The sequence below is a fragment of the Callospermophilus lateralis genome, chromosome 11 (assembly GCF_048772815.1).
Source record: "Callospermophilus lateralis isolate mCalLat2 chromosome 11, mCalLat2.hap1, whole genome shotgun sequence".
NCBI classification, from domain to species: domain Eukaryota; kingdom Metazoa; phylum Chordata; class Mammalia; order Rodentia; family Sciuridae; genus Callospermophilus; species Callospermophilus lateralis.
The window spans coordinates 7,834,057-7,857,324 of record NC_135315.1 but is presented as its reverse complement, the minus strand read 5'-3'; the positions used below and the strand labels follow the sequence as shown (position 1 = coordinate 7,857,324).

At 48.8% G+C, this 23,268-nt stretch overlaps 1 protein-coding gene across 3 annotated transcripts in view; it reads right to left on the bottom strand.

Annotated features, from left to right (window-relative positions):
* Slc39a11 (solute carrier family 39 member 11) overlaps positions 1-23,268 on the bottom strand; it is a 413,949-nt gene that overhangs the window by 213,997 nt on the left and 176,684 nt on the right. For 2 of the 3 annotated variants that reach the window (XM_076871184.2, XM_076871181.2), the window contains exon 5: positions 21,875-22,016. In XM_076871184.2, coding sequence (XP_076727299.1) covers positions 21,875-22,016 — 142 coding nt within the window. The remainder of the gene's footprint in view (positions 1-21,874; positions 22,017-23,268) is intronic. The other variant, XM_076871183.2, reaches the window with a different exon arrangement.

Below are 23,268 nucleotides of genomic sequence, written 5' to 3'. Positions count from 1 at the left end.
CCAGATGGAAAGCAGTCTGCTCCCTGGTAAAATGGCACCCAAAGGGGAGAGCATCTCCAAGTTCTGTGATCCCCCAGCAGAGCACGGCAAAAAAAGGCTGCCAGAAGGGGCCAGGTGGATCCTTGCATTTCCCACAATCCACCAACCACAGATGCACGAGGTACCCCCTTTCTCCCACTTCCCTCAAACCATTCACTTTGCCAACATTTGCTAAGCATCTGTCAGGTGCCAAGCGCTGCATTGGGGCTCTGGATACAGAGGCGTGGAAGGCTGGATTTCTCCTTTCTGGGATTTTTTCTACATGGAACTGCTTCCATCTAAAATGAGCTGGAACAAAACTGAGTTGGGGAAGATGCTAGAAAGGAAATGTGAGGCCCAATTTAGGAGGTAAGTGAGGAACAGCGACCTTCCCTGCTTCTCAGTGGGGCACCTCACTGCTCAGAGACTTGCACAGCCAGAGGGTGGTCTGCAGGATTCTGTAGAGTTTGGAAATGGGGAAAGGGCCTCACAGGTTTGCAAGGGCTCTGGTGGCATGTGGACATCCTTAAATTTCACCAGAAGCTCTTTATTGGGCCGAGTGCAAGATAGAAGTGTGCACGAGTCACCATCTAACCAGTGGCACGCTCCAGGTACAACCGAGTGACCCTCAGTAGACCAGGGGCATCAAGTGAAAGAGCCGCACCATTTTCTCCCAGTGGACGTTTTTGAGCTGATCCACCTCCCTGACTCCTCTGTGACTACCACCTGCCTGTACTAAGAAGGCCTCCAGCCAGGATGAGGAGGTAGGTATTGTAGGTGGCCAAAAGCAAATGGGATCAGAAGAACTGATCTTATCAGCACTGTCACCTGCCAGGTACAGAATGGAAAGACCAGGCAGCAACCTAACCTTAGCTCTAAGCTCACAGCTGTACCAGATCATTTGGGGGATTTATCCTGTGGGAGATTCACTGTCTTATCACACAAGAGCGTAAAACCAGATAATGATTTCAGAAGTCCACGTATTAGTCAGCTTTTCCTCACTCTGACCAAAATACCTGACAGGAACAATTTAGAGGAGGAACAATTTATTTTAATTTGTGATTTCAGAGGATTCAGTCCATGGTCTACTGGCTCCAAGTCAGAAACATGGAGAAAGGGCGTGGTGGAGGAGAGCGCTGCTAGATAGCAGAGACGGGGAGAGAGATAGGAAGGGGACAGGGATAGATACAGCCCACAAGGCCACGCCCCCAGAGACCTACATCCTCCCACCACATCCATCTGCCTATAGTTTTCACCACTTCCAGGGAGTCCACTCATATTACCAAATGGATTAACCCTATCAAATGGATTAATCCACTAAACTCCGATTTGATAGGCACTGTGTCAAGGTTCAGAGGTGAAACTAACATGTGAGATTTTGCGGGACACTCCAAATCAGCTAAAGTCTACTTAAAACCAAGAATTCCTGTGTGTACTATGGTCAAATGTTCCATCACACTGGTCACAATTATCTACCTTTGGTTATGAAGAACCTACTGGGAAATTTGGGACCTGGGATAGAAAACTGAGTTCTGGTCCATCAGTGGTGGGATGAGACTCCACGGAGAGCTTGTCTTGTCCAGCTCCCTCTCTTCCTTACTTCAGTCACCAGATCTCACAAATGCATGGCTGTAGTTTGAGTCTTAAATGTCCCCCAAAAGCCCACATGTTCAAGGCTTGGGTCTCAGTCCAGAAAATGTATGGGAAGAAAATCAGTGGGGCAACGGCAACTGGCATCAGAAGGAGGGTAACAGCAAAGAAGAGGGGTCCCTGTCAACCAGCCCCAGCTCCCCCGCGACTCTGTCCTCAGTGTGCGCTGCAAACAGCTCTGTGGTCGATAGCTCACTGAAATCCCAGTGGCGGTCAGCCTGCAGAGCACCGTGAGCCCAAGGAAAGGAGGGCCCTTGCCCACCTGATAACCCTACTTGAAATGGAATCCGTGCCTCAAACCTGACTTACTGGAACATGCCTCTGGACATGGTTTGTTCCAGAGCAAGGCTGTTTCTCAGTTGGACACAGGATGCCCTTGAAATACTGGGGAGGAGGAGGTGAGCATGCTGGTAGACGTTCTCAGCCCAATCTTAACCAAAAAAGATAGAGAAAGAAAAGAAATGGGTAAGTTCTTTGGGAAAAACAGAAGCCAAACAAACCACTTGAGCAGGGTCATAGCGGTGAAGGCGGGCAGAGAGGAAGGGAGGCACTTGGACCACACCAGGGATGGGCAGCCGGAGACACTTCCGACAGAAGCCCAGAACACAGCGAGCCCAGGAGTGGATCTTTCCTCAGCAGCAAGGACAAGGTCAAGAGTCGGCAACTCAGAGGCAGAGATGCTCAGAGCCCCGACTGTGACGTGGGTTGGAAACAGAGCTTCGGGGTGACCAGGCAGGGGCCATCAGAGCTGAATCTGTGACACTCTGGCTGACCCCGGCACACTGCTGGGGACGAGGGATGTGGCTCAAACTCACTTATCAGTGTGTTCCTGAGAGTTCAGACAAGCCAGTCACAATAAATTTCAAGGACCTCTTCAAGTATTTCTTTTGCTGCTGAATTTCACTATCCTCAATGACGTTAGAGAGGCAGGCGGAAAGCTAGAGACTGGGTTGTTTTCTATTTGGGGAGAAAGAGAAGTTCCATTAAATTTAAATTTAATGGCAATTTTTCAAAAGGGCCTCTCTTTGTATGCTCTCATGAGACATTTTGTAAAACTTTTGACAACAGGCATTATCCGAACCGCTTTAGACAGCAGGGGAGATGCTTTGTGGGATATGAGGCGGCAGCCTGTCCAGGATCTATCCTAATGCAACAGCCGGGGGGAGCCTCTTAAGACCTCACTGAGGCCAAGATCCAACCATCCAGTGGCATATGGAACCCTCAGCACAAAAGCCACCGTCTCACCATGACTTGCAAGGGCTTATGTGAGGAGACCCCAATTGACTTCCTACCTCCTTTCTCCTAAACCATGGGCAATTATTGGGCATGTGCCGGGTCCTTTACAGAGCCTACCCTACCCGAGCCCCAGAGCCTTAGATATTATCCCAGGTATGCAACTGTAATTACAATTGAGGACACAGACTGAATTCCAAGGATTACTGGGCACCGTGCCCAATAATTTCTAGAATTGCAACGAAGACCTTAAGACCCAGGGGTTGTAGTTTTGTCGTGTGACACAGCAAAGAGGAGCGTGAACAGACACTGCACCCTTCCCACAGGCCTGCTTGGTGCCAGCTGTGGAATAAGAGTCGAGTGACAATAAAGCCACTCCTGGGTCACCCGATCAAGCACACCTGCCAGGGGCTTTGGTACTGTCAAGGGGAGCTTCTTTCAGGTGGTCTTGCCAGTTCAGTTCCTGGGAACTTTCTCGGAGGAGGGACAGCAAATCCCGCTTGGGTAGGTGACCGTCGCAGGGGGGTGTTTCCCCCAAGCCCCTCCCCTTTCCTCTGTGGTATACAAGCTCTATTCTAATCCCCGGTGACTGCCTTTGGTGACATCTTTGGTAAGAAGGGTGCATTTTAGATTGACAGGGATTCGCTCACCTTTCGTTCCGAATCCCCTCTGGAATGGGGAGTGCCGTCTGCCCTGGATCGTTAAATTCCACTTAAGCAGTTGTTTACTGAGGTGCGAGAGGGCTGTGTGTACAGTTGATGAAAAACCAGATGCTCCTTGGAATAATAACCGAGAACCTCTCCTCGGGGCCCATGTGGAAGTCTGTTTGAAGTATTGCTCCAGGTAGACGCAGGCACGGCTGTGATTGTGGATATCCGGCTCTAATTACTCGTCTGTCTCAGGGTAGCTGATGGGTCTTGTGCACCTGGCTTTGAGATCTGCAGGAGCTGAGCCGTGTCTTGCTTAGGAGACGGTGTGCAGACAGAGAAGGGTTCAGACAGACCTGGCTTTGATCTCCCCTTGGAATTCAGTCTGTGTCCTCAATTGTAATTACAATTGCATACCTGGGATATTATTTAAGGCTCTAGGACTCGGGTAGGCTCTGTAAAGGACCCTGCACGGTGCCCAATTTGCAATTCTAGAAAGGGCCACACATCCTTCCATAGACAGGAAAAGCGTTCCAGTGAGCTGAGCCGAGGCGGCTGGATTTGCACACAGAAAACAGCTGAAAAGAGCAGAAAGTGTGGGGACAAGTGCATGGAGGACTGCATAGATGGCATACGTTAAGGGCACCTGAGTGGCAAACCGCCTCCCTCGGGCTAGGTGCGTGAGCAGCAAACCGCTGACCCCGTAGGCACAGCCCTGGACCTAAGACTACGTGTTGCAGTCACAGCACTTGCTCCATGGCCCGCTCCTTGATTGGTTGCCGCAAGGACAGATGGCAAAGAATTGTACTGGTAGCTGTCTGTGCTCTGCCCAGCTACTGCCTGAACGTATTACGTGGCAACTACGCAATGGAATCAGAACCGCTTCCAGCTTGGTCCCGGAGGACTTGATTCATGACTCCGCAGCCACACTCTCCTCTACCCTGTTCCGTGGACCTCCTGGCTGGACGAGAGAGCGCCCACGCAAGAAAGGAAAAGCAAAAACTGGATTGGTCCTTTCGAAGTTACTTCCTTATAAGGCAGGGACAGGAAGACAGAATGACAGGAAGATAGATTGGTTAACAGCAGATAAATTGGATTACCTTTTGTGTGTGTGTGTAAGGATTAAGGCAGCGGGAACTTTAAAACCATGCCAATGAAAACTGGCCCATTTGGGAAATTCAACCATTTTCTATTTAATCCTCATTTCTAAGAAGGTCAGATAACAGCTCAGTTTCAGCTTGGTGACGTGGACCTTTAGAGAGACTGACTTCATTTTGACTCAGCCGGGTCTGCTAGGGTACAGAGCAGGAGCTCAGTCTAAACCAACGGCCTCCAATGATTTCTCTTCAGTAGTCACATGGACCGTATTTCCCTGCGAGGTGTCATGTCACCTGGGGCAAAGGCCACCTTCACCTCCCTGCCCACCATCAAGTTTGGCCCTGTGATTGCCCAGCATCAGTGGAATGTGAGCGGCATTTTGTGCAGGCTAGAACAAAAGGGATTATTTATGACTATGAGGGAAACGTGTACCAGATTGTACTATATCCTTAACTATTCATGCCTCCCTTCCCTGCAGAAGATTTTCATATCCCCACCTGGGCTGGCAGGACCTCCCATCAGCCAAGCATACTTTCCCACACTCCCTCACACTGTACCGCAAGATATGTTGAGCAAGAGAACGTCAGTGGATCTGAACATACCAAATCCAAGAACAACTTTTATGAGGCGGGGCTAGGGATTGAACCCAGGGTGCTCTACCACTAAGCTATATCCCTAGCCCTTTTTTAAAATTTTGAGACAAGGTCTCACCAGGTTGCTGAGGCTGGCCTTGCACTTGTGACCCTACTACTTCAGCCTCCAAAGTCGCTGTGATCACAGGCATGCACCCCCATGCCTGGCCCCAAGTAGAATTTTTAAAGGGTATATATAACAAGTTTCTACCAGTGCTTTTATTCTTTCCCTTTCTACACTGGGCATGTCTTTCACAGGGGCTGCTACTTCAGCCTCGGATCCAGAAAGGGACAAACAAATGAAGCAGAGATACAGCCTTTTGCTTGCATGTTATTTGAAGATAAAATATTGCAAACCACTGAGTTGCTTGTTACAAGGCAAAGCTGACTCATACAGCCTGTTACACTCAGATCAATGGAATCAGTGCTGAAATTCTGTGCCCAGAGTCTTTCACACACTCTAATGTAAGGAATTTCCCTGCAATCCCATGTCAGCCCCCAGGCCTTTCAATCCTCCTCTTTCCCGTCAAGGAGCCTCTGAGCACAATTTTCTGTATAAGAAAGCTTCTTGATATTTTTAGTGAATTCCATCATCTCTGAGTCATCTAACAGTGAAAGTTAACAACAAGACAAATCTAAACCTCAGTCTGTTTAACCAGCAAACTTTCAACAGATACAACTGGACCAACAACGTCCTCTGGCTCCTTATTTTGGCCTTTCACCAACCCCGATGCTGGAGAGCAGGAGACCAGCAGAAGCCAGAAAGGCCACAGGGAGGTGGAAAGTGTCCCACACAGAGCTCAAGGGGTGGGTTTGCCACACGAGGTCCTCTGCCTCAACTTCCCTCCCATTGAGGGTAGCAGGAGCAAGTGGAGGCCTCTCCAGCCTAGGAAAAATTATTTTGAGTGTTTAGGGGAAGGAGGTTAGAAATGTTGTCATGCCCAACCCCCCAAAATAAGTCAACCCCAAGAAGACTTCCAAGAGACTCCCAAAAGTCTTTGGAATAATGCCATTGGATTAGTGCATTTTCTTCTGTTATGGCAAAATACCCTGAGAATCAGTGAGCTTTAGAAAGAAAAGAGATTTGTTTAGCTCACAGTTTTGGAGTCTGGAAGTCCATGATGGGGCAGCCACACATATTTGAAGGAAAATGGTCCCCTGCAAGAGAGGACAAGTGCACGGGGTGGCCTTGCTCTAAAACAAGCCACTCTTGTGAGAACTCGCTCCACAAGACCAGAACTAACCAATCCCCTACAAGGGCAGTGCCCCCCGCCCGTGTCCTCATTCCCTCACCCTGGGCCCCAGCTCAGATTCCCCCAGCTCAACACTGCCACCCTGGGGACCAAGCTTCCAGCACATGAGCCCTTGGGGGAAACTCAAGCCTTCCCAACCACAGCAGCCTTCTCGGGTGGACCCTTCCAGGAAGCTCAGGTCACACTACAGGGGAGTGCCGCTGTGTCTGGTCACATGGAGACTTTATCCCTTTATAATTGGTTGTTACTGTTCACCCCAAGAGTCTTACTGTGCACCCCAGAGTAGAGCTCGGGGCACTGAGAAGTCTTCATAGTTCTGTTGGCTCCTGACCCAGCAGACACCTGGGAACAGATGAACGCCTCACGTGACCTCACCCAAGGGCTAGCGGACCGGACACCAGACATGAATGCACCGGTCCAGATGGAGCCGCGAAGAAGACTCCTCTGCAGATGATGGGCCTGTTTTCCAGCCTTGGCTTCGAGCCAGTGTCCACAGAAGCAACTCCAAGGCCGGCCCTTGTTTTCAGTGTGCACATTTCTAGCATATTCTAAGCAGGAACTTGCAGATGGTCACTAGAACGGAAGGCGATCCCCTCGGGTTCCAACACATTGTTTCAGTTTAAAAACAAAACACTGGGGATTTTTAAAAGCAGCTCACAGATTTCCTAAGTGAGCGTTCCTCAACAAGGACCTGCGGGGATGCTGACCCCACACTGTAGCCACGTGGCCCTGCCACAAGTGTGTTGAATGTGCGATTCCAGTGCACCATTATCTACTAGATTTTAGAAAGGAATGGGGCCCAGGTAGTCTGTGAAATCAACAGGCTGTTGCACCCCTGCACATAATACTCAGTTCTCATGGGAAGGAATGATGGCCACACACACACACACGAGTCTACATTCCCTCCTCAAACTCATAAGAGGTAACCACAAAAGGGAAGCCTCCACAGTACCCTCCTGAGCCTTCCACCACAGTGCAAAGCACCCAGGTTAATAAAGAGGGACACCTGCTTTTCAATGAGGTCACATCAGATATGCCCACATAACACTCAGTGGGTGGTGGAGGTGGAGTCCAGCTGCAGCTGATGGATCAAGACCAACCTCAGGCTCAGTGCCCTGAGGCCCCACGTCAAGTCTGCACCAGTACAGTCCTGCACCACAGCACCCCACTGTGAGACTTGGGTGTCAGAACAATAAAATTTCTGCAAAGAGGAGGATCCCAGGCCTAATAATTAGGTTCCTTTCCAGACAACTATAACCATTCTCTGGAGACTATACAAGAAACCAAGCATCAAAGCTGCAGTGCAAAGATTTGTAGTTAACATGTAACAGCTCATCTTGGATGCTCCCTGAGCTCTGGGGAGGTAGGGCCAAGTTCACCGACCAGGCTCAGCCACACAGAGTGTGTGGCTCACTGAAATGGGAAAGAGACTGAATGAGTTAATAAAGAAAACAACATGAAAGCTCTGTGGAAGAGATTTGTGAAAGAGCTGGGTGAATCCTGGTGAGACCAAGCCTGATCCCACCCCACTGGACAGGTGACCCACAGAGGAGGAGACGGAGGGACGATAGGAATTCTTCTAAGCTCTTAGAATAGAACGCAATTCCACAACGTCACATGGAGAGTGCGGGGCAAGAGACGAGGGAAAGCAGATGGAGCAGTGCCTGGGGAAGGTGGAGTCTGAGCTGGGGTTTTGATGGATCAAGACCAACCTCAGGCTCAGTGCCCGGAGGCTTTGTGTGAAGTCTGCAACAGTACAGTCCTGTGGCGGGAGCCTAGGGGTGCATCAGCAGGAGAGTGAGACACCTTCAAGATGGAGGTGATGTGGACAGAGGGAAGAGCTCATGCCTCTGGGGACATCACCAAGGGTGACTGGAACCCAGACAGGACCTGGCAGGACCACACAGCGATTGTATTCATTTCAATCCCCATGGTGCCAAGCACCATGCTGGGCCAGTCTAGAAGCTCTTGGAAATCAACAGTGAAACGCTTATGAACCCATGGGGGTACACTTTTCTGGGGAGAGGGTCTCCTGTGTGCTTCTTAGCCAAAGCAATGACAGGGGTGACAGGGAGACTGTTGAAAACATGCCAATAGGGCCCCTTCTTCTGAGCAGACCCAGCCTGGCTCCAGGCTGACCTTGCCACAAGCAGAATCAGGCTCCTTGGGCCTGAAGTCCTGGGCAAGATGCAACCTGCCTCGTGCACAACCCTCCAGGGAGAAATGTCAGGCACCTTCTGCCCACTGTCATACTGACTGTGGGGCGCTACCAAAATTTAGTGTCTGGGGACCAGGACATTAAGAAACCTGCAGTGTACAGGACATGGCTCCCCCACGAAGAACTGTCCCACCCTAAATATCAATAATCTAACACTAGGCGGTTCTCATCGGGTGCTCTGGTGGTCTAACCCCGCCCCAACACAATCAAGGTAGATGTTCGAGGGTGCTCGCATGACCAAGTGAGAGAGGGGCGAGCAGCCACCTCAGCTTCTGCACAGACACTAGCACAACTCAGATGACCTGCTACCCGAGGTCCAGGGAGAACTGCCATTTGAAACTTCTGGAATACTACAATTTCACATTCTGAGCTTGAAGGTGTGTTTCTGTTTCATAAAGAGGGAAACAGGAATCAAAGCCCCTGGACCGCTGTAGCAGATGACCGTCCTCCTAACCTTTCCAGTGGCACCCAGGGGTCTTAGAACACTTAGAAACTTCTTACAGTTATTAGAGGAAATAACTGCCAACTGACTTAAAGACGACACTGTGCTAAGAAAACAAGACGCGCCTCTGTGTTTAATGCATATTACGAAAGAGGCCCCACCAGGGAAAGTGAGTGTTTGTTCCCCTCTACATACCTAGCAAATGAGACATCAGAATCTACCCGACTTTGCAGGGACATCAAGCAGGGGACAAGGGTGGGAGGAAGTAAGGAGAGGCCAGGGGTGGGGGGGGGGGGCTGGTGGGCAGAGCTGCCACAGCCCTTCCTCCGACTCTCCTGACCAGATTCTAGAATACAGGTTCCAAGTCGAAACATCCAGTTCTTCCCGACCAGATGTAGGGTGGAAACTTGCCTCTCTGTAGCCCTCTGCGCTCAGCATTTTAAACGGGTTTTTGGAGCCCTGAGCCTTCCAAACAGCATGTGGGCAGGGAAGCCAAGGGCAGCTCATTAGTTCTGGAAGAGCCGTTTCAATTACACTCCGGCTGTCGCTGGGCTGCTGAACTGGCAGGGGCTTTACTCAGCCAGCCCGATCCTGAAAATTGGCCCAGCTGAAGAGCTGCTTAATCCAAGCACCAGCAAAGCTGGGCTCTGAAGTCTTGGTCAGATAACAGGATCCCGTCACATGCCAGCAGTGTCATCTACTGGGCCCTACTGTCCTTTCCCAGACAGGTACACGCCGGCAAAGAGAAGCAGCATGGCCCAATTAAGATTCTCCAAGTTAAGGAGTGTTGCGACATAAGACCCCGCCAAAGAGGAATTAATAGGGCAAAGCTTTAATCCCGGCTGGGACAGACACAGGGGGAGCATCTGCAGTTTGGCACTGGGTGGTTGACGACTCATCAAGTAGGGCTGGACGAGGGCTGGGCCGAGGACTGTTGTGGACACTGAGAAGGAGGGCTCCAAGGGGAGGCGCCTGCTCCTAGCAAATCCCATGGACACCCCTCCCACCGCACATGGGCCGTGGGGCCCAAGGACACATCACTCGGGGGAGATCAGCACTGCAGGGTAGTAGGCCTGGCTGTGCCAAGCCTGGAGGAGAACTCCACCCAGATCTCATTTCCAGAAAGAGGGGACGGGCCCCAGGTGGAGTCCAGCCACAAGGACCTGCAGACAGGAGAGTGGCTCTGAGGACTTTTCCCAGGTACCCGTACCACCAAGAGCAGGTGCGCTGGGACTAAGAATGGACCCACTGGGACCTGCGGCACCCTAGAGGGTCCTCCAAGGAGCAGCTCAGACTCCGAAGTGAGGGAGAGGCTGAGGGAGAGGCTGAGGGACATCACTCCAGTGTCAGAGAGAAAGAAAGGGGGCCGACCCCTGAGAGCACAGATGGAGAGGGGTGTGGCACAAAAGGGAGGTGCAGAGGGGGAGAGAGAGAGAGGGGCAGCAAGAGAGATGGAGGGGCTGAGAGGAAAGGGGGAGATGAGACACCCCTCACCTCGTGGAGAAGCGCTGGTGGTCTTGGAGAAGGGGAAAGGCTACTATGGCAACACCGTGCAGGAAGTGCAGGCTGGGTGCTGGGCAGGCCTGAGAAGGCACCTGCAGCCCCCAGTGGCCACGCTTGCCACTGCCCCCTGGGAGACGGTGCCTTGAAGTCTGTACCCAGGCTCCCTCCCCCGAACTCCAAGGCCTCCGTCCATAGCCTGCTCTGCTCCTCTCCTGCCCCACATCTAAATCATATGTGCCTGGTCACATGAGCCCTTCCCCTGCGGGCCTCACAGCGGTGGCTTAGGGAGGACGGGCTCAGGTGCAGTGCCATTCCCCCAGGTACTCTTGGCAGAAAGAGTCTCAGAAAGACACTCAGCCCAACTTCCACACCTCACGGGAAGTGCCCCTCTTCCAGGTCACTGAGCCTCTACTTAAATCCTTTCAGTGATGGGAGCTTAGTCCACTGTATCATTCAGATCAACTTTAGTTCTGACTTAGAGTTTCTAGGTCAGAGAAGAGGGCCAGATGGGCAACGTCCACACGGATGCTAATGAACCACAGGGCCTTGTGACCAGCACACGCACCAACTCTACCTCCCACTCGTCACCACACACAGGCACGTGTTCTGCCCCCAATTCTCTACGATCACTCGTGTCTATCTTGTGGCATGTCTCTCCTTTACCACACATTTGGGTTCCTGTATTTCTCTGCTGAGAAGCCTTTCTTCTACCTGAGGAACAATGTTCCTGTTCAGTATGGATCACTCCTCCCTTGAGTTGTTCCAAATATAAATGCTGCACATCTCTGAGCACCCCGAGAGCATCAGAGACCTGGATGTGTCCAATGATTGGACAATCCACGCCAAACCCAAAAAAGCTCTCCATACTTCAACATGGGCAGCAAAATCCCCTCAGAGTGAGCCAATGAAATCCCACATCCAGGCTCCCTACGCCCTTCAACCATCTTTAATATTGTTCAAACAGAACAACAACAACTAATATTCATTGAGAACTTATGATGTAGTTGACACGAATCTACGCACTTCACATATATTAACTTGGACTATTTTTCCAGAAACTCCAAGGTCTAGCAGTTGCTAAGGGGACAAGTCAGAACCGAAACACAGTCTGATTCCCAAACCTATTCTTTGACCCACTCCAACTCTGTATCATTTCTACATTGTGACATCTTTCAAGAATTGTCACAGTGACTTTCCAAACATGCACGCCTCGCATCTACCAAAACCCACAGATAACATCATGAGTAATAGTGAGATACTAAATGCTTCCCCCTGAGATCAGAAATAATGCAAGAATGGCTGCTCTCACCATTACCATTCCACATCATACTGGAAGTCTTAGCCAGAGCAATAAGACAAGAAAAACAAAACAATATACAGAATGGAAGGAAGAAATAAAACTTTCATTATTCACAGACATAACATAGAAAATCCCAAAGAACATTCTGAAAACCCTTAAAAACCAATAAATGAGCTTAGCACAGTTGCAAGGTACAAGGCTAACATATACAAAAACTAATTTTATTTCTATATATTATGAATAAGTAGAAATTGAAATTTAGGGCTGGGGCTCAGCAGTAGCGCACTTAGCTGGCATGTGTGAGGCACTGGATTCGATTCTCAGCACCACATATGAATAAATAAAATCTAGGTCTAACAACAAATAAAAAGAAATTGAAATTTGAACCATTTTCAATAACACCATGAAATATGTGCAGGTATAAATCTAATAAAACATAGGTAGGGTATGTTTTATTAGATTTATACCTGCACATAAAACACTGATCAAAGACTTAAATGAAGAGAAATACAATGTTCAAAAAAATGGGAGACTCAATATTATTAAGATGTGAGTTCTCTCCAAATCAACTCAATCCAATCAAAATCCCATCAGGATTTTTCATAGACACCAGAAAGTTCATTTATCTGTATGTAAAGGCAAAAAAAAAAAAAAAGAAAGAAAAGAAAAAAGCTGATACAATTTTTTAAAAGACTATCAAGATAGAAATTTTGAAGTCAGATATTTTGTGTTCTATGAAGCTATAGTAATCAGAAAGGGGTTAACTTTGGTGAAAGGACACATAAACCAACAAATAAGAATGGAAACTCCAAAACAGATCCACATAAATATGGTCAACTAAATTGTTCAAAAGCAAAGGCAATTCAATGGAGAAAAGAATCTTTTTGATAAATGGTGCTGAGGAAATTGATCATATAAAAATGATATAAAAACAGCCTTGAACACTCTGAGACACATTTTTTTTAAAAAAAAAATCAATATGCTCAAAATTGATCACAGACCTTAGTGTAAAATAGAAAACTTTTAGAATAGAACAGGAGAAAATCTATGTGATCTTGGGTTTGGCAAAGAATTCTTAGATCTAACACCAAAAGTAAAATCTGTCAAAGACAACTGGTAAAGTAAGCGGACTTTATCCAGATAAAAACTTCCGTCTTGCAAAGTCACCATTAAGATCATGAGAAGGAAAGCCACAGGAGAAAATAAATGAAAACAGCGTATCTGACAAAGGATTTGTATCCAGCATACACAACAAAACCCTTTCCAAAACCCCTGCAATAGGAACACAAACATTTTTTAAAAAATGGACAAAGGATTTTGATAGAAATAAAGACGTACAGATGGCAAATGAGCACATGAAAGATGCTGAACATCATTAAGCATTAGGGAAATACAAATTAAAGCCACAAGAGACCACTGCACTCATTAGAGTAGCTCAAGTGTAAAATCAAAATAAAACACTAATATTGCATGGGCTGGTAGGACACAAAGCAGCTAGAACTCTGGTGGGACTCATGAACCACACAGCCACTCTGGAACACAGCGTGCAGATATCCTACAAAGTTAAACATTTACGTGACCCAGCAACCTCACTCCTGGGTATCTGCCCAGGAGAAATGAAAACTTGGGGTTTATGCAAACACCAGTATGTGAATAGTTACAGCAATGTTGATCATAATCACCCAAAACTGGGATCCAAATCAGATCTCTCTCAGCTGGTCATTGGGTAAACAGCTAGTGGTATATCTGTATAGCGTAAAACTACTCAGCCACAGAAACGAACAACCATCGATACTTGCAAGATCATGAAGGGTGCACAAATGCACGTTGCCACATGTAAGAAATCAGATTCAAGGGCTCCATGCTGTACGATCCCATCTTCTGGAAGAGGCAAAACCACAGGGTAAAGAGACCAGCTCAGAAGCTGCCCAAGGTCAGATGAAGACTGGTCAACCAGGTAGGGTAGGGTTCACTACCAGGGATGGCACAAGGGATCTGGGGAGGTGACAGGACTATTCTATATCCTGACTGGTGGTGTTTACATACCTCTCTGGATTTCTTTTAACCCAGAACAGTACACAAAAGAATAAACTTTACCATTTATAAATTTTAAAATAAGGGGGAGTACAGATTTTTTTTTTTTTTTTTTTTTTTAGAACTTATCTCCTAAGCAATTAGACTGATATTCTTGAATGACCACGTAGTTTGGAATTTCATGAGTTATATGATTCTGTAGGGTTTTTAAGACCAAGCTGCACATCAGAACATTTTCCAAGGTGACCTTGACATGCTGTGCAGCTTCTTTCTAAGGCTGAACTAATGAAAATCATGCTGTTCTGGCGAGGCCATAGGGTAAGGCTACAGGTGATACCCATCTGAAAAACAGTTTAAAAAAAAAGATTCCCTTAATAGTTACCCTGGGGAAGAAAGGGAGATCCTGGGACAGGCAATGGAATTTGGAAGATGGGCCTCGGCCTTCCTTTTGTCCTCCTTGGTGGTAGAAATAACCTCTCTGGATTGCAGGTCTGAAGATCTGGAAGAAAAACTAAACCTCAAACTCTTCTCCTGGACAGGACCAAAGATATGCACCTCAGTAAGCACCCATCTCCATTCCAGACGGACTCTCCCACAGACAGTCCGGAAGGCTGGCAAGAGAAAGGGGTCAGCAGCAGGCACTTTTGCCACATTCAGCTCATATTCTTCTCTTTGGTACTCCTTTGCTTGTCCAAGGCTTGGATAAAATCTCACTTGTCAGTGGTCTGGACAGATGGGCACAGGCCAGAGCAAGGCCAGCATGGAAGTGGTGGCCTCTGGAAAAATAGGGTGAGCTGGTACATCAGTGGACACTGTCTGGTTCTCCATGGCGAGCTCCTCAGAATGTCTCGGGATTCATTCTAGGGCTGATGGTGGCTTACATAGACCATGTGAAACCAGAAACAATACCCCATATTTGTTTCCCAAAACAGAAGTGGGTCCATATGAGAGCACATGTCCCCCGTTTTTATGTGTACAACAGTTTTCCTTACTGGAAAGGACACAATCTTCACTGAGGTTGACAGGAGCAAATCTCCCTGTGGCCTGCTGAGAACTAGTCCTGGGAGACCACAGGTGACCGGGTCTCTTGGGGAAAGAAAATGGAGACTTCTAGTTCACTGTGTCTGTTTTAGTCAGCTTTTTCTCACTCTTACCAAAAGACCTGACAAGAACAATGTAGAAGAGTAAATATTTATTTTGGCTCATGGTTTCAGAGAGTCAGTCCATGGTTGGCTGACTCCATAGCTCTGGGCCTAAGGTGAGGCAGAACACACGGCAGAAGGGCATAGTGGAGCAAAGCAGCTCAGGACATGGCAATAGAGAGATCTCTGCTCACCAGGAACAAAATATAAACCCCCCAGTCACACCCCAGGAACCCAATTCCTTCAGCCACAACTTACCTGCCTACAGTTGCCACCCAGTAAATTCATAAGTGGATTAATCCACTGATTAGGTTGTAACTCTCATAATCTAATCTTTTCACCTCTGAAAAATTCTTGCATTGTCTCACACACACACTCTTGGGGGACACCTCACATCTAAACCATAACAATGTCTGGGGGTTAGTTGTAAGAGTATCTTGCACACTCCCCTTGGCTGCTCTCAAGAGATACCCTTGCCATCCCTACCAACACACGAGTAGATTGAGGTAATGCAGAAGTCACGAGTCCTGAGAGTTGGTTCTTTTTCAAATCCAGATAGCCAGGCAGCCAATCAACCAAGCAGCCAGCCAGCCAACCAATCAACCAAGCAGCCAGCCAGCCAACCAATCAACCAAGCAGCCAGCCAGCCAGCCAATCAACCAAGCAGCCAGCCAGCCAGCCAATCAACCAAGCAGCCAGCCAGCCAGCCAATCAACCAAGCAGCCAGCCAGCCAGCCAATCAACCAAGCAGCCAGCCAGCCAGCCAATCAACCAAGCAGCCAGCCAGCCAGCCAATCAACCAAGCAGCCAGCCAGCCAGCCAATCAACCAAGCAGCCAGCCAGCCAGCCAATCAACCAAGCAGCCAGCCAGCCAGCCAATCAACCAAGCAGCCAGCCAGCCAGCCAATCAACCAAGCAGCCAGCCAGCCAACCAACAATCAACCAGCCAGCCAGCCAATCAACCAGCCAACTAGGAGTCACTATGAACATCCATAGTGACAGAGTCCCCTGACCCCTGAAATAAGGATTCCCTGAGACAACCAATTTAGTTCTCAGATACTTAGAGCTATGTTCTTCCTCTGATCCAGAGTAGGGAAGTGCACTACACATAAAAAAGCAGAATACATAGCCCCGAGGGCAGACAGAGTACCAACCAGGAAGCTTCTGCCTACAAAGCAAGCCCAGGTCCAGCGGGGCACATGGTGACCCTCAACGCAGGAGAGCGTCAACCTATCCCAGATGCTGCAGCAGCTAAGTCCTTCACAAGGTTCAAAACCCGATTCTCACCTTCTCCCAAGCCCCTCTGGCTCCAAGGCTGCCAATTCCAGTAACTGGCATCAGTTTTCTCCCAGGTCCAAGAGCTCAAAACCAGCTTCCAGTCCTTACCAAGAGCTTTCAATAACAGGCAAAAGGAAAGAAAAAACTGGAGGGGAGTGAATACACAAAACAGCCACCTACGAATCCTGATCACTTGAAACCAAAGTGCCACACTGTGCTTCCCCAGGTTAAAGAGCTTCTGGAAAACACACACACACAAAGCAAAACAGAATAACACAAAAAGTGCCAAAAGTGACCAGGCTGCCTGTCCCCAGGAACAGTCTCCTAAATCCTTGAGTGATAAAATCTTGGCAGGAAAAGCCTAACGGACTGCTGTTGCCACCCAGGCCCCTCATCTGCTTTCCAAAAGCAGTTAAAAACACATTTCCCCGTTTATGAGAGACTTACAAGCTGAAATGAATGTGTCAGAATAGTTATAAATACAATGGAACCCGCTAACCAAGCAAATGTTAAATTCTGCATAAGGAGACAGTATCCCTAACTCCTTGGTAGACACTTAATGAATATTTCAAACGAAGCATGCAGCAGCTGCTCCAAGGCTCCAGATGAATTAAATGGGCTTTTGTTACTGCCAGGATCGACCTCCCCTGGCTTCCTCTCATTTCCTCCTGCCTCTCACTTGTACCAGATGAACGCCCCTCCACATTAACCAAGTGCCTGAAGCCCGTTACGGAGCCATCAGAGAATGGGCTGATCCCTGGTCTGTGTGGAATAGGTTGTCCCATAAAAGGCATGTCTACCTGGAACCTCAGAGGTGACCTTCCCTGGAAATTGGGTCCTTGCAGATGCAACTAGTCAAGCAGGATTCAGAGGGCAGACGGTTTCGGCCGGCAGGAGTAAGTTATGGAGATCTATTTTACAGCACAGTGACTGCAGTTCATGATAAATTATATTTCAAAGTTAGAATACTAAATGTTCACACTGTATACTCTAAAAGTTAAGAACATAAGGTCTTACATGTGTTAATAAGCTTGATTTAATCATTCTATCATGCAAATGCATACCAAAACACCACATTGTGCCCTCATGTTTAATTGACAAGTAATAATTACACAAATACTTAATTTTTTAATTTAAAAAAGAAGTGGCCATACTAGCGTGAAGTGGCACACACTTTTCATCTCAATAGACCCAGAGGCTGAGGGCCGAGGATCTCAAGTTCAAGTCCAGCCTCAGCAACTTAATGAGGCCCTAAGCAATTCAGCGAGACCCTGTCTCTAAATACATACATACCTACCTACCTTCAGGCTGGGGACTTAGCTCAGTGGTAAAGCACCCCGAGTTCCATCCCTTTTTTTTGTGTGTGTGTATGTGTGTGTGCGTGTGTGTGTAGCTTTTCTCTAGTGGTTCTCCAAGTAAGGTTTCCACTTCCTTCAGCTCTTTCCCATTCAGTCCCTCAGCATTCCTAGCCCACGCAAGTGAGAGTCTAACACAAGGAGCTAGAAATACAGTGAGGATCTAAATGAGACACACAGGTGGCTCTCTGGCCATCTTGATCTCCTTTACATTGAATACCATGTGGGGAAGACAGTGTTAAAAAAAAAAAAATGGTGCAGTGCTATGACCTGACCCCTCCCCACTGCCCAAATTCACATGTGGCAGTCCTAATGCCCAGTCTCTCAGAATATAACGTATTTGGAGGCAGTTTTATTAAGGTGAGATAATTTGGGGCTAGGGGCAAAGCTTGGTGGTACAGTGCTTGCTTAGCATGGAAGGCCCTACAGTGAATCTACAGAACTGAGCGAGGCGAGCGAGCGCTATCATTACAGTGGGCCCTGCTCCCATACCGCCATGTCCTTATAAGAAAAGGAGACTGGGCCATATACACACAGGGACAAACATCTGAACTCACAGGGCGGTGGCCATCTTAAGACCAAAGAGAAACCCACCAACCAACCTACTGGCTCTTGGATCTCTGACTCCACCCTTCAGAGTCGAGAGAGAACAAAATTCCTGCTGCTGAAGCCTCCTGGCGTGGGGTTCTTGGTTGCGGCAGCCTGAGCACACTCACATCGATGCCAAATTGCCTTGAGAGTCAGGCCACACTCTAAAACATACCCTGAAAACACATTCCAAACCGACTGCCTAGCTCAGATCATCAAGTACATTTTAAAAAGAAAAAAAAGGCACACAATCAAGAAAGTTCCATTCAAGCACTTAGCATCTTTCTTGTCTAATGCAATGCTCTTCAGAAGCCTGAGAATCTATAGTATGTCCTGAGAGTGGTCCTGTGAACCCAGACACACAGCAGTGCCATGCTGCCTGCAGAGTCCTGAGCAAGAGGTTATGTCTACATTATTCCCTTATTGTATTTAACATCCATGATGCTAAAGAGCTCCTGGAAATTATTATTATTGAGCCCTCTGTTCTTCATCCTGCAAACAATTTTTTTATGGCACATTTTAATAGCTACATTCACCACCTTTTTAATTAAGTAGTGCTGGTAACTTGCCCCAGACCAGAAAGGTGGGACTGAAGCAACTCTTTGGCCTAAAGAGGGTGCTAGTTGTGTGTGTGTGGGGGGGGTGGGGGGGCGGTCCACTCAGCTGAATGGGAGAAGCTCAAGACAGTCAAGGAGCCATCTAGAAAAAGCTATAACTTTTGCTTCCCCAAAGCATTATGCACACAAAAATTCTGCATAAAATTTCAAGAGGCTCATGAACCCTTTGGTGCCCATGCACCAATCCCATATGTAAAGAACCCCTGACCTAGTTTCTAGAATTGACTCAGCGTTGTCATCACCTAGAGAGAAGCACATACTGAAATGCTCTCCATCACATCCTTCAGAAGAGCAAAAGACTGGAATTAATCTGAAGGATTATTAATTATGGAACATCAGAGCAATACCAAAATGGAATGGATCCAGGAGTGTCCCACACAAATACCCTAATGTACTGTTAAGTGCAAAGCCACAAGGTACAGAACAAATTGGCAAGTTTGATTGCACAAGCAACACGCTTCTAAAAGGATATACAAGAAATGAAACAATGTGTCTGAGATAAAGGAATTGAAGCTGGAGTCTAGAAATTTTTTAATCCTTGTTCTTGTAATGCGAATGAAAAGAAAGTTAGTTGGGATCGATCGAGGATGGGTGGGTGGGTGGGTGAGGGAGAGAGAGAGGAGAGAAGGGGGAGAGTGTTTTAAAAGGATTTCTGCCTTGCTAAATCCCAAAATATCCCCAGCCCCGAGAAGAGCTGTATCATAGAAAATCTTGGCACAAGACAAACAGGAAAGCATCTCATCAATGCTTTCCCAGGCTCAGCGGCTGCTGCTGCGGCTGAGGGCAGCTGAACTGCCCTCCCACGGTGTGGCTTATTCCTCTTGCTGAACCAATTACGGGACATGATAACAGCAGTGCCAATATTATTTTTTAAAGGCTGATGTTTCTCACTAACTACCCATTAAAACGATCTCCTTGCTCCAGCTACAGCAGGCGTAAGGGCAGATCCAGATGGTACAAACAATGCATATTCAGGTTCAATCTGCATGAAGCCAGTCATCAAATAACCATTAGTAGTCTGAGTCCCCAGATGCCTGACACCCACAGGTGTGTCCAGGTGAGAGGGATGTCTGGGCTCAGCAAACTATCTTCACACCCCCAAGAGCTGCATTTGCCTAAGTATCAGAACAGTTAGCAACAGCTAGGAGGGTTGCTTGGTAACCTGGCAACAGGCTGCACTTGGTGTTCAGGAGCAGGAGAAGAGGACTGCCTCGCCCTCCTCCAGGGGCCCCCCGACTCCTAACCCTGCGCTGGCCAAGAAGGTCCAGTAATCCCCAGGCTGTCTTGTAGAGCCACCAGCTTCCCTGGTCTGGTCCTTGCTGTGGCTCCATTGGAAAAGGTCTATCAAACGGATTGCCACTGTTTTTGAGTGACAGGCACTGAATCTCTTCCTCCTTTCCCCACCTCTGTGGCTTTCAAGATAAGCAGTGGGATAGAAAAAAATTCAGGCCAACTTTTGTCGTCCTACAGAAGGCTCAGAATCAGGACTGCAAAATCTTCAAAGGGACACACGAAGCCTAGGCATACGATTGCTTGTGGGAATCCAGAGAGGCCCATGTGCCTGTGTCTGGACTCAGCCTCCAAAATGACAAGTTTTACAGGAACATGGTGCCCACCCCCATCTCCAGAGGCAGCCCGCCACACTCTCCAGGAAAGGAGAGGCGTGGGCAGCACCCCAGCCCTCCCAATCCGAGCGTGAATGAGCTATGCAGCTGGAGGCAGAGGTGGCATTCTGACCTGTTGCTCGAGCTCGTGCTAGATACTTTTATTTCCTGGATATATCCCACGTGGGAGGTGGCGGGGGCAGTGGGGATGAGCGGGGTGAAAGACATCCTTTTCTCCATGAATAATGCACACAGGGTATGACCTGAACCCAGACCACTGAGACCCAGCCACGGTGAGGCTCCAACTTTCCACAGCCTCCTACTGGGGGCTGGTGACCATCTCAGCTAGATATGATGAAAATACGAACTTAAAATGCCAGCATGGAAATGAGAAAGGACTTTGTCCCCTTCAGTCACTCCTATGAAGACAGTGACCAGTCACTGACCATCCATTCCCAATTCACTCAAGACAAATGCCACGGAGGCAGGTGCCCATCTCAACATGGTTTGCTGGGTACACTGGTCATCTACGGGCAGTACTTTGCCTAGCTAACACCACAGGAGAGTGAGGGGCAGACACGTCACAGCACCAGGGACTTGCTGCACCAAACCAGGACTTCCTAAAAAAGTTCAAAGGAAAACACAGGTGTGCAACTTGTGCTAACTGGCCCTCAAATGGGCCACTTGTCCTCACTGAACAATGACAGGGGGGAGTGGGGGAGGATCTTGCCCCCAAGGCTGGGAAACCACAGTCCCCTGGCATCCACGGCTGCTCAAAGGGCGGCAGCCCAGCCTGCACCTCTCCCCCAAGACTTGGGAATTGCTACCGGGCTCTTGAGCAATGCCCGCCTCTAATGCAGAACCAACAGCATGGCTTCGCTATGTCAGTTTTACTGGCTGCACACAGAATCAGCAAGACACCCCGCCAGTTTCCCAGGTGAATCAAAAAGATGAGCATCAAAAAAGGGGGGCAAAAGAGGGAGACAGAGGGACAAATGCCCACACCCTACCCATTCAACCTGACCCTGTCCATTCGTCCACCTTGCAAAGAGGATCAAAAGGTGTCAAGGCCATCTTTACAGCAAGCAGGTAGTTTGAGAACAGATAAGAAAGGCGTCTCAGGCCAGAGCCAGTTTGGCTTTCAGGCAGCAGTGGGCCGAGTCCCTGGACGGGCAGACGGAGCCCTGGCACCTCCCCCGTGGTTCTCCTACCCCACCCCAAGTCTACACGTCTGGCTTGGCCGTCTACAGCAGGGAGCTTGCCTGGAAGAAGCCCAGTGCTACCTATCCGGATGGAGAGTTCACTCTCAGGGAGGAGTAGCATGGGACCCGTGGGATCAGACTTCTTCATCAATGCAGTGTCGAAGTTCAGTGCCAGGGCCGTCTGAGGGTCTTCTGCTGCACCCTGAAACAAGAAGCATAGTGTCATTACAGCAGCTCATCTCCATGGGGCCCCCAGACCCTCTGCACCATGCTACCAAGGCAACTGGCCCACGTCTGCCAGGAGCACCAGGGCTGAGCTGGACCCTGGGCTCACGCGACTTTCAGGGAGGGAGGGAGGAGATTAGGAAGATGAAAGACTTGTGGGGTAGAGGACAAAAACAAGATCTGAGGAGGTGGTACTGACCCTAGAGATGGGAAACACGTACAACTGGCAAGACTGGGGTCTGCACACCTAACCCCACTACGCACCTCATCAACGCCAATGGTGGGCACAGGGGACCTAGCTCCAGGCTTATCAAAAGAAGCCCCTGTGGCCAGTCTACTCAGATGGCAGCTACCGCCCAGGATCCAAGGTCCGTGTGTCTGGGAAGCCGCCATCTTTGTATTTCTCAAGAGATAAGAGGAAGAGGAGACCCAAACAGAAGCATCTGTCAGACAGGTGGTGGCACTTGGGAGTTTGGAGTCACAGCCAGATGGCCCAACCAAAGCCACTCTCTGTGCTGCCCTGATAAGTTGATAGACCATGGCAAAGTCCTGTGTGCCGCTCCCACAAACATTTAGTGGCCTCCGACTTTATGGACACTTGGTGAACAAGACGAGGTCCCACTCTTACAGATCTTTGTTCTATTAGGAGCCAACGAGGAAACCGGGACGGACCCCGAGCATGCCCCCCGAGGTACTGGGGAAGTGCTGACCCTGCAGGCCACCAACAAAGCACAGGATCTCCAGGAGCAAGAGGCAGACAAAGGGCTCAGCCCTGCGCGACACTCCACTGCATCCAAAGACCTCAAGGGTAAGGGCAAGTAAGCAGAATCACCCCCGTGGGCAAGAGATGGCAAGTCTCTTCAAGACCAGGCATCACCGACTGTCCAGGTAGCAGCGACAAAATATCATCAACTAAGTCGCTTGTGAAAGTGGGGAGGTCCACGGTCAGGGTGCCAGGGTGGGGACAGGTTCCGTGTCTGGCATGTGTTATCTCTGACCTCCAGGCTGTGTGGTCACTGGGGAAGGGCTAGGAGTCCCCCTCCAGGGCCTTTAGGGCACCGACTCTACTGGTTGCAGGCTCCACCCTCATGATCCATCTCCTCCCAGAGGTCCACTCCTAAAGCCACCCTAGAGGTGGGGATTTCTACGTATGAATGTTGAGGGGACACAAACATTCCTCCAAACAGATGAAAGTTTCCATTTAAAATATGTGACACTAACATGGGAGA